Genomic DNA, 18,798 nt, shown 5'->3' with positions numbered 1-18,798 from the left:
AAAGACTTTAAACCCTGAATGAATGTAATCAATTCATAAACACTTTACACTTACAATCAAAAGCATGATTTGTTCTTGGCACTAAACAAAAAGGCACATTATTATCATTTAAAGATGGTTATAAACATGTTGTTAAACAATAAATAACAAAAATAAATGAATAAATATATTTAACTATTTAGCTTCTGTAGAAATGTGTCAAGAAAGAGAAGCAAAGAAGATTCCAGATGTTTTTATTTTTTTCAAAATGGTGTTTAAATAGGAGAATGAGCTGGCTGTCAGCGAATGATTATTATATGCACATTCAACATGTACTGGGTATTTTTGCTTCTTTTTTTTTCTTGACATATAGGGTGTTTTGTCCTATTGTGTTAAATAGGACAGAACAAGCTCCACATATTTTCTCCCATCAGCCTCCACGCAGACGGAGGGTCATGTGAATGGTACTTCCAGAGACAATGTTGTAATCCTTCAGCTTCATGCCACGCTCGAGCTGTTGGTCACTGTAGATCAGCCGCTGTTGGTCCTCTGGTACTCCTTCTTTCCGGTGGATCTTTGCCATCAACTGATCGACAGTCTCATCATCAGCGATGTCATATGTTTTTGTCTGTCCTTTCTCATTCTTCACGAACACCTGAAACGGCACGGGGGTCTTGGCGAACAGTAGGATCAGAGTGGATCCTGAACTCAAACCATAATCGCTCACCGTTTTCTGAATCTGGTCCAGGATCTGACCGCTGCTGTCTGAAAGCCTCAGGCGTGAGGCTGTTGCCCCAAAGAGAGTGGCAATTTGTTGCTTGAGTTCGCCAATGGTGGTACTTGGCAACACATTCACAACCTGCGTTTTTCCATTTAGGTCTTTGATGATGAGCTTCATCATATTCCCTATTACTGACCTGTGTGTGAAATAACATCAAAGCTGATAAGAATCAAATGTATGCAAATATTCCACGTCACATATCATCAATAAGACAAACATCATTTCATAATCTTTTTACTGGACCTATGAGACAAATGTAGTTAAAAAGTAATGGGAGCTTATGAGCACTGTTTAGCATTCTACAGATAGTTCTGTATTTTTTAATTTATATGTTATTTTTAAGCAGAAATGATTGTGATGTAAGCTAAGTGTTCAGTTTTATTGATGTTATATACAAAAAGAGACTCTGAAATCACATGAACAGGTCTAGAAGACATTAAATAACACTTTTCACTTGATATGTGAATCTTTCACTACTTATACGACTTGTTAGTTATACTAGCCAACATTAATTATTGAAATGATCAAAAACAATGTTCCTTAAATAAAGATATGAAGGGATTTGGATATTTCACCCTCTGCGGTGCATAATATCATTAAACGATTCAAGGAATCTGGAGGAATTTCAGTGAGTAACAGGTAAGGGCTCAAGCCTAAGCTGAACACCCATGAACTCGGATCACAAAGAAGAAGAAGAAGAAGATAGTTATGACAATGACACACCAAACAGCTGTATGGTTTATGAAATAACTAATTTTTAACTATTTGTTTCAGAAAACCATCAACTAGAATGATTTCTCCTGGTAAATTATTCCTGAACACACGGTCACATTTACTTTATTTTACTTTAAGATTTAACTTTGTATCAGTGACTCATTAGGAGACTTTATTTATCCAGACCAACATATAATATTTAACCTTATTCAAATTTATACATATTATTCAATTGCACATCATTTAAAATAGAGTAAAACTGACCTTTTGAGTCAACAGTTCTGTCTTTCTTTCCTTTCTGTCCTCAGTCTCCTTTTCTCAGAACCAAGTCCAACTGCACCTCCTTTCCAGCTGGGTGTAAGTTAACAACAGTAACAGTGCCACAACCACGCCCCTTATTTACAGGATAACCAGTGGGAGTTAAGCAGGTGAGAGCAGAATGACAGCAGGCCCCGCCCCCTCAGTTAGGATTCACTTTCTGCATCTTACTCAGGAGCTTTCTGTTTCCATTCAGCATGTTATGTTTGGAAACAGGAGTTAAAACAACACAGCCTCAGTCTGTTTCAGTTTTGGAGAAAATAAATCATTTATAATTGGGATGACGTGAGAAAAATGAAGGCATGTGTCACGTGATGGGGAAAGCCCGCTCTAATGCCCTACGTCACAACTTCTGGAATTTTCAGTGCCTTGGTTTACTTTACATATTACACAGTCCACCAGTATACACTATACACACATACTGACTTTTCAGAGATTGATATATTTAGTTTAGTATGTATTACAGGACTAATATGACTAATGTTACCTGATTTTCATATTCAGGTTTTGTTTGTTTGTTTGTTTGTTTGTTTGTTTGTTTGTACCTCAGAATGACTTCAGATTTGCTTTTAGTTACAGATAACTATTTTCACAAAATGTGTAGTCATCCCCTTTTAATGATATAAAACACATTCTTTCATTCAGATGAATTACTGACCCTTCCATCTCAGCCTCGGTCAGTTTCAATTCTGGAGAAATCAATAATAACTGAGATGTTATGAAGAAAGTGAATTCTCAGGTCCTGGGATGGGAAACGCCCTCGCTAATGCACTACATCACATCTTCTGGAATGTTCACTGTCATGGTGTACTTGTATATTATCCATTTCTCCAGTATATACGACACTCACTGGCCACTTAAATAGGAACTTGTTGTTGATTCTAAGATCCCTGTTCTTGGCTGTAGGAGTGGAACCCAGTGTGTTCTTCTGTTTTCTGTTGCAAGCTGAGATGCTTTTCTGCTCACCACGGTTGTAAAGTGATTATATGTTACTATATCCTTCCTGGCCAAAAAGCTTGAACCAATTTATCCATTTTCCTCTGACCCTCTCTTATCAACAAGGCGTTTGTTTCCACCCACAGAACTGTCATTCACTCACATGATGTTTTTTTGTTTTTCACACCATTCTGTGTAAACTCTAGAGACTGTTGTGTGTGAAAACCCCAGGAGATCAGCAGTTTCTGAAATACTCAAACCAGCAGTCCATCTGGCTCAAACCAACACCCATGCTGCCCCAGTGACAGAAAGTCACACTTTGAGATCACAATTTTTCCCAGTCTGATGTTTGAACACTGTGAACATTAACTGAAGCTCTTGATTTGTATCTGCATGATTTGATGCATTGTTCCTAATAAAGTGGCTGGTGAGTGTATACATATACTCTACCATATATTTGGAAGATGAGCATGAAGTAAACCTACTATATTAATGTTATACCCAGATAATTAACATTAATAGGTGATTTATCTCCTGTCACAAACAGAGTTGTTGGGGGGGACAAATAAACAAAAGCAATTCATTCATTTTGATCAATAATTTTATTGATACATATATGAAGTTAAATAACTTATGAGTATTCTCAAAATAAACCATTAAGAAACACAAGGAAAAGGTATTTAATCAGTCCCTAAAATCGAACCATTATATTTTTTCTAAGTTCTACATCATAGCTTTTTCCTTTGTGATGTTTTCATGCCACTTGATGACAATTAACATTCACTTCAGACATATGAACAATACTAGAAATTTTGGACAAAGAAGAATAAGCCTATAATGGTGAAAAAAGGAATGTTTAAATATTGCTCATTACTTGTATCTGTAACTCATATTTACCTAAGAATATTTTAATTGTGTTAAATAGAGCAATTGTTTAAGTCCAATGATCTCTGCATGTTTGTGTCCCATCAGCCTCCACGCAGACGGAGGGTCATATAAATGGTGCTTCCAGAAACAACCTTGTAATCCTTCAGCTTCCTGCCAGAGTTGAGCTGTTGGCCATTGTAGATCAGCCGCTGCTGGTCCACTGGTACTCCTTCTATCTGGCAGATCTCTGCCATCAGCTGATCAACGGTCTCATCATCTGTGATGTTGTATGTTTTTGTCTGTCCCTTCTCATTCTTCACGAAAACCTGAAATGGCACGGGGGTCGTGGAGATCAGTAGGATCAGAGTGGATCCTGATCTCAGACCGTACTCACTCACTGTCTTCTGAACCTCGTCCAGGATCTGACCACTGCTGTCTGAAAGCCTCAGGCGTGAGGCTGTTGCCCCAAAGAGAGTGGCAATTTGTTGCTTGAGTTCACCAATGGTGGTATTTGGCAACACATTCACGACCTGCATTTCTCCATTTAGGTCTTTGATGATGAGTTCCATTGTATTCCCCTATTACTGACCTGTGTGTGAAATAAAGCCAAAGCTGATAAGAATCAAATGTATGCAAATATTCCATGTCACATATCATCAATAAGACAAACATCATTTCATCATCTTTTTACTGGAGCTACGAGACAAATGCAGTTAAAAAGTAATGAAAGCTTATGAGCACTGTTTAGCATTATACACATAGTTCTGTAGTTTTAATTTATGTATTTTTTTAAGCAGAAATGATTGTGATGTAAACTAAGTGTTCAGTTTTATTTATGTTATAGTATAAAAAAAGAGTCTGAAATCACACAACCAAGTCTATATGAGTGAATGTGTGATGTGTGAATCTTTCACTACTTATACTACTTGTTAGTTATACCAGCCAACATTAATAATTGAAATGATTAAAAACAATGCTCCTTAAAGAAAGAGAGTAAAGACTTTGGATATTTCACCCTCTGCGGTGCATAATATCATTAAACAATTCAAGGAATCTGAAGCAATTTCAGTGAGTAAAGGATAAGGGCTCAAGCCTAAGCTGAACACCCATGAACTCGGATCACAAAGAAGAAGAAGAAGACAATGATGATGACAATGACACACCAAGCAGCTGTACTCCTTATGAATGAACTGATTTTTAACTATTTGTTTCAGAAAGCCATCAACCAGAATGATTTCTACTGGTAAATTATTCCTGAACACACAGTCTGTCAGTAACTCACTTGGAGACTTTATTTATCCAAACCAAAATATAATATTTAACCTTATTCAAATTTATACATATTATTCAATTGCACAGAATTTAAAATAGAGTAAAACTGACCTTTTGAGTCAACAGTTCTGTCTTTCTTTGCTTTCTGTCCTCAGTCTCCTTTTCTCAGAACCAAGTCCAACTGCACCTCCTTTCCAGCTGGGTGCAAGTTAACAACAGTAACAGTGCCACAACCACGCCCCTTATTTACAGGATAACCAGTGGGAGTTAAGCAGGTGAGAGCAGAATGACAGCAGGCCCCGCCTACTCAGTTAGGATTCCCTTTCTGCATCTTACTCAGGAGCTTTCTGTTTCCATTCAGCATGTTATGTTTGGAAACAGGAGTTAAAACAACACAGCCTCAGTCTGTTTCAGCTTTGGAGAAAATAAATCAGTTATAATTGGGATGACGTGAGAAAAATGAAGGCATGTGTCACGTGATGGGGAAAACCCGCTCTAATGCCCTACGTCACAACTTCTGGAATTTTCAGTGCCTTGGTTTACTTTACATATTACACAATCCACCAGTATATACTATACATACTGACTTTTTAGAGATTAATAGTTTAGTATGTCTTACAGGACTAATATGACTAATGTTACCTGATTTTCATATTCAGGTTTTGTTTGTTTGTTTATTTGTTTGTTTGTTTGTTTGTACCTAAGAATGACTTCAGATTTGCTTTTAGTTACAGATAACTATTTTCACAAAATGTGTAGTAATCCCCTTTTAATGATAACACATTCTTTCATTCAGATGAATTATTGACCCTTCCATCTCAGCCTCGGTCAGTTTCAATTCTGGAGAAATCAATCATAACAGATGTTGGGAAGAAAGTGAATTCTCAGGTCCTGGTATGGGAAACGCCCTCGCTAATGCACTACATCACATCTTCTGGAATGTTCACTGTCATGGTGTACTTGTATATTATCCATTTCTCCAGTATATACGACACTCACGGGCCACTTAAATAGGAACTTGTTGTTGATTCTAAGATCCCTGTTCTTGGCTGTAGGAGTGGAACCCAGTGTGTTCTTCTGTTTTCTGTTGCATGCTGATGCTTTTCTGCTCACCACGGTTGTAAAGTGATTATATGAGTTACTATATCCTTCCTGGCAAAAAGAACCAATTTGTTCATTTTCCTCTGACCCTCTCTTATCAACAAGGCGTTTGTTTCCACCCACAGAACTGTCATTCACTCACATGATGTTTTTTTGTTTTTCGCACCATTCTGTGTAAACTCTAGAGACTGTTGTGTGTGAAAACCCCAGGAGATCAGCAGTTTCTGAAATACTCAAACCAGCAGTCCATCTGGCTCAAACCAACACCCATGCTGCCACAGTGAAAGAAAGTCACACTTTGAGATCACAATTTTTCCCAGTCTGATGTTTGAACACTGTGAACGTTAACTGAAGCTCGATTTGTATCTGCATGATTTGATGCATTGTTCCTAATAAAGTGGCTGGTGAGTGTATACATATACTCTACCATATATTTGGAAGATGAGCATGAAGTAAACCTACTATATTAATGCTATACCCAGATAATTAACATTAATAGGTGATTAATCTCCTGTCACAAACAGAGTTGTTGGGGGGGACAAATAATCAAAAGCAATTCATTCATTTTGATCAATATTTTTATTTATACATATATGAAGTTAAAAAACTTATGAGTATTCACAAAATAAACGAGTAAGAAACACAAAGAAAAGGTATTTAATCAGTCCCTAAAATCGAACCATTATATTTTTTCTAAGTTCTACATCATAGCTTTAGTCTTTTGTTATGTTTTCATGCCACTTGATGACAATTAATGTTCACTTCAGACACATGAACAATACTAGAAATTTTGGACAAAGAAGAATAAGCCTATAATGGTGAAAAAAGGAATGTTTAAATATTGTTCATTACTTGTATCTGTAACTCATATTTACCTAAGAATATTTTAATTGTGTTAAATAGAACAATTGTTTAAGTCCAATGATCTCTGCATGTTTGTGTCCCATCAGCCTCCACGCAGACGGAGGGTCATGTCAATGGTGCTTCCAGAAACAATGTTGTAATCCTCCAGCTTCCTGCCACACTTGAGCTGTTTTCCATTGTAGGTCAGCCGCTGCTGGTCCACTCGTACTGCTTCTTTCCGGGAGACCTTTGCCATCAGCTGATCAACGGTCTCATCATCCGTGATGTTGTATGTTTTTGTCTGTCCATTCACATTCTTCACGAAAACCTGAAACGGCACGGGGGTCATGGAGATCAGTAGGATCAGAGTGGATCCTGAGCTCAGACCGTACTCACTCACTGTCTTCTGAAGCTCGTCCAGGATCTGACCACTACTGTCTGAAAGCCTCAGGCGTGAGGCTCTTGCCCCAAAGAGAGTGGCAATTTGATGCTTGAGTTCACCAATGGTGGTACTTGGCAACACATTCACAACCTGCATTTCTCCATTTAGGTCTTTGATGATGAGATCCATCGTATTCCCCTATTACTGACCTGTGTGTGAAATAAAGCCAAAGCTGATAAGAATCAAATGTATGCAAACATTCCACATCACATATCATCAATAAGACAAACATCATTTCATAATCTTTTTACTGGAGCTACGAAACAAATGTAGTTAACAAGTAATGAAATCTTATGAGCACTGTTTAGCATTATACAGATAGTTCTGTAGTTTTAATTTATGTATTATTTTTTCAGCAGAAATGATTGTGATGTAAACTAAGTGTTCAGTTTTCTTTATGTTATAGTATAAAAGAGTCTGAAATCATACGACCAAGTCTATATGAGTGAATGTGTGATGTGTGAATCTTTCACTACTTACACTACTTGTTAGTTATACCAGCCAACATTAATAATTGAAATGATTAAAAACAATGTTCCTTAAAGAAAGAGAGTAAAAGCTTTGGATATTTCACCCTCTGCACTGCATAATATCATTAAACGATTCAAGGAATCTGGAGCAATTTCAGCGAGTAAAGGATAAGGGCTCAAGCCTAAGCTGACCACCCGTGAACTCGGATCACAAAGAAGAAGAAGAAGAAGACAATGATGATGACAATGACGCACCAAACAGCTGTACTCCTTATGAATGAACTGATTTTTAACTATTTGTTTCAGAAAGCCATCAACCAGAATGATTTCTACTGGTAAATTATTCCTGAATACACAGTCTGTCAGTAACAGGGTTGAGAGCGCAAGCTCGAAACAGCCTCCAAACATGGCCACCTCAAACTACACTTCCCACACACTACAGCGCCCTCCATCTCCTGTCTACTAATTACACCTGTCACTTGTTTCCTCATCAATCAGCTCTTCTATTTAAACCCCTCTCTCACTCACACCAGACGCAAAGTACCGTTCAGTGTTTTCTCTCCTGTCGTACCGAGCTGTTTACTTTCTGCCTGTCTTCTCATTCTCTTCAGCTTGCTTATGTTTACCTTGACCTTGTCTTCTCATCTCATCTTGGTTATTCTGTTTGCCAATCAACCGACCCCTACCAGTTTCTCTGACCATGATTCTCGTCTACCAATTTGGCTTTGCCTACAGTTTGCTTCACCCACTCTCCCCTGTTTATTCCATACGATTCCATAAGTGCCTGCACCCTGACACAGTCACATTTACTTTATTTTACTTTAAGATTTAACTTTGTATCAGTGACGCATTTGGAGACTTTATTAATCCAAACCAAAATATACTATTTAACCTTATTCAAATTTATACATATTATTCAATTGTACATAATTTAAAATAGAGTAAAACTGACCTTTTGAGTCAACAGTTCTGTCTTTCTTTCCTTTCTGTCCTCAGTCTCCTTTTCTCAGAACCAAGTCCAGCTGCACCTCCTTTCCAGCTGGGTGTAAGTTAACAACAGTAACAGTGCCACAACCACGCCCCTTATTTACAGGATAACCAGTGGGAGTTAAGCAGGTGAGAGCAGAATGACAGCAGGCCCCGCCCCCTCAGTTAGGATTCCCTTTCTGCATCTTACTCAGGAGCTTTCTGTTTCCATTCAGCATGTTATGTTTGGAAACAGGAGTTAAAACAACACAGCCTCAGTCTGTTTCAGCTTTGGAGAAAATAAATCACTTTAATAAGAATTGGGATGACGTGAGAAAAATGAAGGCATGTGTCATGTGATGGGGAAAGCCCGCTCTAATGCCCTACGTCACAATTTCTGGAATTTTCAGTGCCTTGGTTTACTTTACATATATTACACAATCCACCAGTATATCAAAGTTCAAACTCCCTCCCATGCCAGGGCTTGATCTTCCCAGACCGTCTCCTGTCCCAGTACTAACCAGGCCCTTGAGGTGCATTGGGCAGCGCTGATGTCCATTTAAGTAACCCTCAGCCTCTCACCTATTACAGAGCTGGGGTTACAGTGGGGGGCTGGTTCTCTGGTAACCACGAGTTTGACTCCCTACTCACATCTGTATTGTGGAACCTCACCAGATGACAGTAGGTACCATTTTGATAATGGTCTTTGGTATGACCCAAGCGCTGCATAAACTCTAGAGACTGTTGTGTGTGAAAACCCCAGGAGCTCAGCAGTTTCTGAAATACTCAAACCAGCAGTCCATCTGGCTCAAACCAACACCCATGCTGCCCCAGTGACAGAAAGTCACACTTTGAGATCACAATTTTTCCCAGTCTGATGTTTGAACACTGTGAACATTAACTGAAGCTCTTGATTTGTATCTGCATGATTTGATGCATTGTTCCTAATAAAGTGGCTGGTGAGTGTATACATATACTCTACCATATATTTGGAAGATGAGCATGAAGTAAACCTACTATATTAATGTTATACCCAGATAATTAACATTAATAGGTGATTTATCTCCTGTCACAAACAGAGTTGTTGGGGGGGACAAATAAACAAAAGCAATTCATTCATTTTGATCAATAATTTTATTGATACATATATGAAGTTAAATAACTTATGAGTATTCTCAAAATAAACCATTAAGAAACACAAGGAAAAGGTATTTAATCAGTCCCTAAAATCGAACCATTATATTTTTTCTAAGTTCTACATCATAGCTTTTTCCTTTGTGATGTTTTCATGCCACTTGATGACAATTAACATTCACTTCAGACATATGAACAATACTAGAAATTTTGGACAAAGAAGAATAAGCCTATAATGGTGAAAAAAGGAATGTTTAAATATTGCTCATTACTTGTATCTGTAACTCATATTTACCTAAGAATATTTTAATTGTGTTAAATAGAACAATTGTTTTAGTCCAGTGATCTCTGCATGTTTGTGTTCCATCAGCCTCCACGCAGACGGAGGGTCATATAAATGGTGCTTCCAGAAATAATGTTGTAATCCTCCAGCTTCATGTTACACTTGAGCTGTTTTCCATCGTAGATCAGCCGCTGCTGGTCCACTCGTACTCCTTCTTTCCGGGACACCTTTGCCATCAGCTGATCAACGGTCTCATCGTCAGTGATGTCGTATGTTTTTGTATGTCCCTTCTCATTTCTTACGAACACCTGAAATGGCACGGGGTTCGTGGAGATCTCTCACTGTCTTCTGATCATGGTCCAGCTGCACAATTTGTTCATTGGTGATAGAAAGCTTCAGCCATGAAGGTCTTGCTTGAAAGAGTGGAGCAACTTGTTTCTTGAGTGCACCAATGGTGGCATTTGGATCCACATGCACGCTTCGTTTTTCTCCACTCAGGACTTTAATGATGAGCTTCATCCTGTCCATTTCTTAATGTTCTCCATTAAAAAAAAAACAACCCACACACAAAAATGATCAGAATAGCACTGTTTAAATGGACTTTTAAACATTTTGCACTGAAGTTACAAGACTAATAAAATCTTAGCATACTGCCAGCTTCATGGGTTAATCATCACACCTCCAACAACATCATTTTGAAATAATTCCAATAACTTTTTATGCGACAGAATTCAGGAAGTGATGCTAAAATGTCACTAGATCAATCAAATCAAGTAAGTCTGGATTCAAAATGGCTGCCAGCAGGGTTTACAGCTCTGCCATGTTCATTATCGTGATGTTAAGCTAGTATCTCACTGGGCTGCGACAGCTTGCGACAAATTGTGAAAGTCATTCGTGAAAGAGTTTCAAAAGTGTCTTGAAACATTCACAGGGCTTCTCAATTTTCTCGTATGAGTCGCAAAGTGTCGCTCCTTTGTCGCTGAAATTTTGAACATGTTCAAAGAATTCGTGTGACAAAATTTCTCTCAAAATAGCCGCAAATGCATCGCTGGTGTCGCAAAGCCATCGCGAACCCTTCTCAAGTCAGTTTCCGTGAGGCTTCCTCTACTTCCCTGCCTGCTGAGGGAAAGCTGGGCTACGACAGCCTGCGACTAGTTGGAGACGCAATAATTGTGGTAAAATATGCGAATATCAATTCAGTGTGATTCCAAGTGAAAATTGTCGCTAATTCGCATATTTTATCGCAATTGTTGTGTCTCCAACTAGTGACAGGCTGTCGCAGCCCAGTGAGATACTACCCTTAAACATGCACTCTCAGGAAATAAAGGGTACTAAGGGTACTACAATGTTTTTTTTTTATCTTTAGTGTGAAAAGTGTATGCAATGCACTTTTAAGTATTTCTCTAAAAGATCATTTCATTCCAATTATGTACCTTAAATCTTTTTTTTAAGTTACACTCTAAGTTTCAATATTAAAGGTAAAGTAGAGTGGGGGAAAAAGCCCCCCTTAAGGAAAATTCAGTTTTTCTCCAAGTTGAAATGAACCATGTGTTTAGTTTTAATCATAGTTTTGACAACAGTGACATGAACAATAATGCCACCTAAAGTTTGCCTAAAGTTAATACTTAATTTTTTTTTTTAACAAAAACAAACATTGTGCCAAGGGGGCCTTTTACCCCCCCCCCCCTCCCCCCCCCCAGTGGGGTAAAAGGCCCCCTGAGGTGGGGTAATAGGCCCCCTCACTCAAAAAAAGCTGTTTGGATAGCAAAAGTGTTTACTTAAGCCTATAATGTGAAAGAAACAAGAAAATATCCCTGAATTAATGAATAGATGTATTATTTTATTATATTTCGCATTTTAATTTCAGTTTTTTTTTTATTTCAATTATTTTTAATATTAAGTTCAAATTACTTGCTTTACTCAACCAGGTAAGCGAGATGTTATTAAAAACTATGTATCTGCTATTCAGAAATGTATGAAATACAGTAATTATGATAAAAGGAAATGATGCCCCCTGGGGGCCATTTACCCCACCATTAAGGGGGCGTTTTACCCCACAGACTACACTTTTACAAAAAAGGGTCTTACTTTCAAAATGTGATTCAACTTTTTATACCTAATGTATTTTTTTTAACGTACTGACTTGTCTACTCATACCACATACACAACTGTGATATCTGATGAAATAGCAGCTATCTAAATACAGTTTTACTGATATCTGAAAATTATATCACTTACCATGAAATTTGATTTCTCTCCGCTGCGTTGCTGATATGCGATTCACAGTGGATATTTGTATATCCCTGTTGTCAAGCCAGTCCTTAGCAACAATAGAAATGTAACTTTGCGCCATCTGGTGGTTATTTTGGGTAAAACAGGCCGGGGGCATATTACCCCAGGGGGGCTTTTTCCCCCACTCTACTCTACAAACATTTCCACACCTCTGGAGTTTAAGAGCGCGAGCATGTCGGATCTGAGCGCACGAGGGGAAATGCACGCGCACAAAGTGAACGCTCCGCGCACGCGCTCCTTTCATGATGTCATCTGAGACCTGCTCTGCTCCAGTGATATGAAGGTCTGTTATCATCATTCACACCATCTTGGGTCAGTAACTCTGTTCACCTGAGAGCTTTAAACACCGATCCTGAGGTCGAATACAGTCTGTACATCAACTACTGCATCTGAGCTCTCAACACAAACAGCGTGTTTACTCCCTCACTGTGTCCCCAAAACTCGCCAAGCATGAAGAGAATATCTATATGTTGTTAAATAGTGACTGAATATTTAAGTTATTAATAGATGCTGTCATTTTTACTTCATAGACTATCTTTTCACATTATTTTATCGCTCTTTGGTGAAATCTTATTAACTTTATTTTGATGATTATTTCTGATTCATATCATATAAGAACACATTTATGTGAAAAATAAGCTAAAATTACCTTTCAAACATAGTGTGTCCTAAAATAGGTTGTCCCCCCCCCCCCCCCCTCCAGCTGACTGGCTGCAGGCCGTAATATAATGTCACAGCCACGCCCCCGGAATTTCTCAGAAATGCTGCAGGCCGCGCCCCTCTGTTAGGTTTCGTTTTCTGAGTGTGACTCAGTGACTTTCGCTTTCCAGACATCAGGAAAACATTCCACATCAAAACACAGTTTCTCAGGATCACTGTGCACTTTACTGTTTTGGATTACACAGGTTCACCAGTCACCATTACACTCCCTTTCAGTGATGACTTTGAGAAGTTTATTGGCTAATAATAAAAGGTCATCCAGAAGACTTTAAAGCTGCACTGCCTTTCAGATTTTTCAAGTGGAGGTCATAAAAAGAATTTTCCCAACACCCAATTATTTTTCTTTAGTGGATGGAAAACATATTTTAAGTTCGTTTCTTAGACAAGGATATTTTTTAAGCTTGTTACCTCGTTAACAGTTTCGGCGTGAATCTCCCGCCTTCTTCAGAAACAGTCACCAGATGTCGAGTGGTGACGTGCCTTGTCAGCTGATGTTGCGTTACGGAGGCGTGAACGTCCCGCCCAATTTGACAGGTAGTTCACGCCTCCTGCTGTCAGGTCGCTCCTCCAGGACGGCACTCCAGGTGTGCGACAGCGCGTACGCTCCCTCATCCCGGTTCATCATGGATGGAAAGCAACTGAATTCGAATCACAGGCTTCCAATTTTATTAGTTTTTTTTATAAATAGAACAATTAATGACTTTAAGGCCACGTGGCCCAAAATTCTCTGCTATTTTTTCCTGCTTCACCTTGACCCAATTCAAGATATTACGTCATGCATCACATCATGTGGTTGGCTTTCCCTGTTCATGCAAGGCATTGTGGGATACAAATTTGAAACAGGAGAGAAAAATGGATGATGTAAGTGTGTGAATGAAATGCGAAAGCCCGACTGCAGTAACGGAAAAGAAATGCAGGACCAAACTAATAAATATCGGCACTCAGCGAGCACCTCGGTGTGATCAGCTGTTCGTTTAGCGACAGAATGATGGAACTGTCAATGCACGCTCAAAGATAAACCTGTAGATGGCAGTAATGCAACACTGTGGATGCCAGCTGCTGTAAAAGCCAAAAGAAGAAGAAGAAGGTAAACCTGCACATGCGCACACGGACTTCCTCTGTCTGCTTGACTGCACAAAGCAAGCAATTTCATGCACATTATTTGCTTTAATCCCCTCAAATTAAATAACTTCCCAGCCACAGAATGGCCTGATATTTTCTGAGATATTACAGAAATAAACAGATATCACAGTGACCACATTTCAGAGGGAACTAAATTTCACCGATTTTATGAAATCGAAAGGCCGTCTCGCTTTACGACAGTGTTTTAGAAGCAGATCTGTAGAGGAATTATATAACTAGTGCAAATGTATTCAACCTAATATCACTTTCTATCATCATGAACAAAGAGTTTTTGACACCAGCTGTGGAAAATATTTCTAATAAATATGACTGTAAACATCAAGCTCATAAAATCTACTTGAAGTGCTTTTTTTTTTACAGTTGAAATCCTGATTGTCTGTTAGTTCTGTTCTGCTATAAACCTTCAAATCTGAAATCACAGCACAGCAACAACAGTTCCCTGAGGGAACCCTCCCAAAGGGATCAATAAAGTTTTATCTAATCTAATCTAATCTAATCTAATCTAATCTAATCTAATCTAATCTAATCTAATCTAATCTAACCTAACCTAAACAGTGTGCAACAGTGACTGAGTGAACATCAGTGATTACTCTAATGTTGATGATTACTTTCACAAAACAGCAATTACAGTGAGTTATAGATTTAACCGAGGACTGTGTGTGTATGAGCTGATCCAAAGCCAGTACTTGCTGTTTTGGATTACACAGGTTCACCAGTCACCATTACACTCCCTTTCAGGGATGACTTTGAGAAGTTTATTGGCTAATAATAAAAGGTCATCCAGAAGACCTTAAAGCTGCACTGCCTTTCAGATTTTTCAAGCCCAGACCCGGTGAAATGTAACTGAATTGTCTTGGCCAGCCCTAAGGGTCCCATCTGCATCTCATCATTGCTGAGGAGTGTGCTCCCATCATGCAATCAAGCATCCAGCCAGAGCAGGTCATGATGTAAAGACTCTCGTCTCTGCGAGCCTACCACACAGATTTAATACTTATCATTTTTAGGGCATACCTAACAACATGTGTTTTCTTTCTCTCTCCCCCCCCCCCCCCCCAATCTGTCCCTCTGAGTTACATGTTGGTCCTGTGATTGAGATGTTGGCCTCTTCTGCCTCTCAGACCTGCTTGATCCATCCTGGTGCCCTGTGTCTGGTCGGAGTTTTATCGCACTGCTCCTGTGAAGGACGGCCCCATGAGGACAGTTGAGGGTTATACCTGGAGGAAGCTCTGGACTCTTACAGTAATGCTTTTATGGCTGAGGACTACAGTTGTCTTGCTAACTTTAGGACTGCAGTTATCATGAACAGTTTTGCACTCAAGTTTCCATCAATGAAGAGTTATAACATCAACGAAACTGTCCTCATGTTAAAACTGTTAATATTATAGTCAGGCTGTCTGTTGTTGCCCAAATGAGGATGGGTTCCCTTTTGAGTCTGGTTCCTCTCGAGGTTTCTTCCTCATGTCGTCTGAGGGAGTTTTTCCTTGCCACACTCGCCACAGGCTTGCTCATTGGGGATAGATTAGGGATAAAATTAGCTCATGTTTTAAGTCGTTCAAATTCTGTAAAGCTGCTTTGTGGCAATGTTTATTGTTAAAAGCGCTATACAAATAAACTTGACTTGACTTGCTGTAAACTCATTTAAAAGTAGTGGAGGAGGATTTTACACTGTTCACAGTGTGAGCCAGTGTGTGGATTGGACCTCCGTCCATGAACAGGAAGGAACTGACAGGTGAGAAGACAAGCTGAGGAGTTGAAATTGTAAGTTTCCTGTGGCAGGAATTTACAAATTGTAATTTCGCCTGGAACGTAGCAGTAGACTGGACTTTCAAACATTCAGTGAGAAGATTCGCTCCTTACTTGTCGAGGGTCAAGTCACTATAAAGTTCATATAAAACAATTATTATTGTAATTTGTTATTACAGCCACAAACAAGACTATAAATGTAATTTACAGTTGCGGTCAGAAGTTTACATACACTCATCATGGGCATCAGTGTCATGGTAATTTTGGGCTGTTAATGATTTCCTTGAACTGTTCTTTTTCCACGGTGGAATGATTGTACAGCGTACATCTTTAATGACTTCAAAAAACAAGTTTGAATTTATTTTGGATTTTCTCTAATCCACACAGGATCAAAATTATACATACAGGCTCAAATATATACATGCACCCCAACTAATATTTGGTTAAATGTCCCTTAGCAAGTTGCACCTCGACCTGATGCTTTGGGTATCCATCAACAAGCTTCTGGCATAATTCTGGCTGGATATTTGACCACTCTTCTTGGCAGAATTGGTAGAGTTCATTTAAATTGGTTGGTTTCCTGGCACGGGCCCAACATTTAAGAGTAGTCCACAAATTTTCAATCGGGTTGAGGTTGGGACTTTGGGAAGGCCATTCCAGAAGCTTAATGTTAACCTGCTTTATCCATTCCAAAACTAGTTTTGATGTGTGTTTGGGATCATTGTCCTGTTGGAACACCCAATTGTGTCCAAGTTTCAACCTTCTAGCTGTTGATCTGAGGTGAAGTTGAAGAATTTGGAGGTAGTCCTCTTTCTTCATTATTCCATCCACTTTGTGCAATGCACCAGTACCACTGGCAGCAAAACAGCCCCAGAGCATGATGCTACCACCACCATGCTTGACAGTTGGTACAGTGTTCTTAGGTTTGAAAGCCTCACCTTTACTCCTCCAAACATACCTCTTGTCACTGTGGCCAAATAGCTCAATCTTTGTCTCGTCTGACCATAGAAATTTTCTCCAGAAGGCATTTGGCTTGTCCATGTGGGCAGCTGCAAATTTCAGTCATGCCTGAAGGTGTCGATTTTGGAACAGGGGCTTCTTTCTTGGTCGGCACCCTCTCAGTCCATGGCAATGTAAAACTCGCTTCACTGTGGACAGTGATGCTGGTGTTCCAGCAGTTTCCAGTTCATGAACATCCTAACCAATGTCCTCTCATCTGAGGGTGACAGTTTGGGTCTTCTTCCAGACCACAGTGGTGGCACATCCGAATAACTTGTACTTACATATGATTGTTTGAACTGATGACCTTGGAAGCTGCAATTGTTTATAAATGGCTCCAAGAGACCTTCCCAACTTGTGTAAATTTACATTTCTCCTTCTTCAATCTTCTCTGAGTTCCTTGGACTTTTCCCATGGTTCTTGAGTATTGGTCAATCCAATGAGTGCTGTGAAACAAATCCTTTTTATGCTGGCAAAGAGAAACTACCAGCTGTAATCATTCACTCATGAGAAGTTAATAGGCCTTGGCCTTGTCAAGTTAAAAAACATTGTAGAACCTTCACCACCACTTATTAACAGATTTAAGTGAATGTATGTATATATTTGAGCCTGTATGTATAATTATGACCCTGTGTGGATTAGAGAAAATCCAAAATAAATTCAAATTTGTGCACCCAATTCTTGTTTTTTTTAAAAAGTCATTAAAGATGTACACTGTACAATCATTCCACCCTGGAAAAAGAACAGTTCAAGGAAATCATTAACAGCCCAAAATTACCATGACATTGACGGCCATGATGAGTGTATGTAAACTTCTAACCACAGCTGTATATCATTGTTAGTATTTATTTAGCATTAGCTAATTTGCTACATATTAACGCTTGTTCATATAGGCCTGGACAATCATTTAGTTGACTATGATAGTTTCATGAAAGCATCACTTCATCCATGGCCTGGACATGTACAGTTGCTCACATTCAGTTATCAGCATTTTTATTGGTATATCACTTTTAACAATCAACACTGTCAGAAAGCAACTTTACAGAAATCCAGATGTCAGTTTAATCCAGATGTGGAAAAACTCCTTGAGATGACATGAGGTTGCTGAAAGGATGTTCACTATGAGGACATTCTGAACAAGGGTCCTGGGATGAAGAGCGCTTTCACGATTTCTGTGAATTAAAACATGTTAACTGTTTTGTTGTTAACCTTTTATTCATCAGGACACATTACTGTGCACCTTTATAGTTATTACAGGAATAAACCTGGACTTTAAAAGCTTTAAAGTAAAAAATAAGCCCATGAGGTGATGGATAAGGCCTTTAAAAACTTATCTGCCATAATTTTGGAAAATGAGTGTTAAGTATATCGACATTAATGTTATAACTAGCTAACTAACATTATACTAATAGACTAACTAACATTTTTCTCCTGTTACAGCCAGAGATTTTTTTTTTGGGGGGGGTGGGGGGTGGGGCAAAGCAATGCAATTATTTTATAAATATTTTATTTAGACAGATATGGATAAATTTATAAGTGTTATCACAAAATAAACCATCAGTTACTTAAAATTTTTTAATTATTACTTTAGGGCCTTTTCAGGTCCTACAGGCAAGTCATTAACAAACTAAAAAAATAGAGGGTTTTTTTCACATTTTCATGTAATCTGTTAACAGCAGACAGTAACTACAGACATGTGTTGGTCAGTGCCGTATTAAGCCAATGCGGTGCCCCTGGGCACTATACCTCAAGTGCCCCCCCCCACCCACCACCACCACCACCACCACCACCCTGC

At 38.8% G+C, this 18,798-nt stretch overlaps 3 protein-coding genes and 1 pseudogene across 3 annotated transcripts; all 4 read right to left on the bottom strand.

The window, feature by feature from the left end:
• Positions 1-409: 409 nt before the first annotated feature.
• On the bottom strand, positions 410-1,804 carry LOC132872810 (uncharacterized). Its single transcript, XM_060907899.1, has 2 exons — positions 1,739-1,804; positions 410-896 (listed from the first exon to the last, which is right to left on the bottom strand). Exon 2 carries the CDS (start codon positions 878-880, stop codon positions 410-412), a length of 471 nt encoding a protein of 156 aa, XP_060763882.1. The 5' UTR covers positions 881-896; positions 1,739-1,804.
• Positions 1,805-3,675: 1,871 nt separating this feature from the next.
• On the bottom strand, positions 3,676-5,049 carry LOC132872812 (polyubiquitin-B-like). Its single transcript, XM_060907903.1, has 2 exons — positions 4,979-5,049; positions 3,676-4,184 (listed from the first exon to the last, which is right to left on the bottom strand). Exon 2 carries the CDS (start codon positions 4,162-4,164, stop codon positions 3,697-3,699), a length of 468 nt encoding a protein of 155 aa, XP_060763886.1. The 5' UTR covers positions 4,165-4,184; positions 4,979-5,049; the 3' UTR covers positions 3,676-3,696.
• A 1,865-nt stretch (positions 5,050-6,914) lies between these two features.
• Positions 6,915-8,758, bottom strand: LOC132872811 (uncharacterized). Its single transcript, XM_060907902.1, has 2 exons — positions 8,676-8,758; positions 6,915-7,402 (listed from the first exon to the last, which is right to left on the bottom strand). The coding sequence occupies exon 2, from the start codon at positions 7,380-7,382 to the stop codon at positions 6,915-6,917; it is 468 nt and encodes a 155-aa protein (XP_060763885.1). The 5' UTR covers positions 7,383-7,402; positions 8,676-8,758.
• A 1,431-nt stretch (positions 8,759-10,189) lies between these two features.
• Positions 10,190-13,594, bottom strand: LOC132872813 (uncharacterized; annotated as a pseudogene).
• Between the last annotated feature and the right edge of the window lie 5,204 nt (positions 13,595-18,798).

This window comes from Neoarius graeffei, chromosome 24 (genome assembly GCF_027579695.1).
Source record: "Neoarius graeffei isolate fNeoGra1 chromosome 24, fNeoGra1.pri, whole genome shotgun sequence".
Lineage (NCBI taxonomy): Eukaryota > Metazoa > Chordata > Actinopteri > Siluriformes > Ariidae > Neoarius > Neoarius graeffei.
Note: the sequence above shows the minus strand (reverse complement) of the source record. Positions and strands in the feature narration are given on the sequence as shown.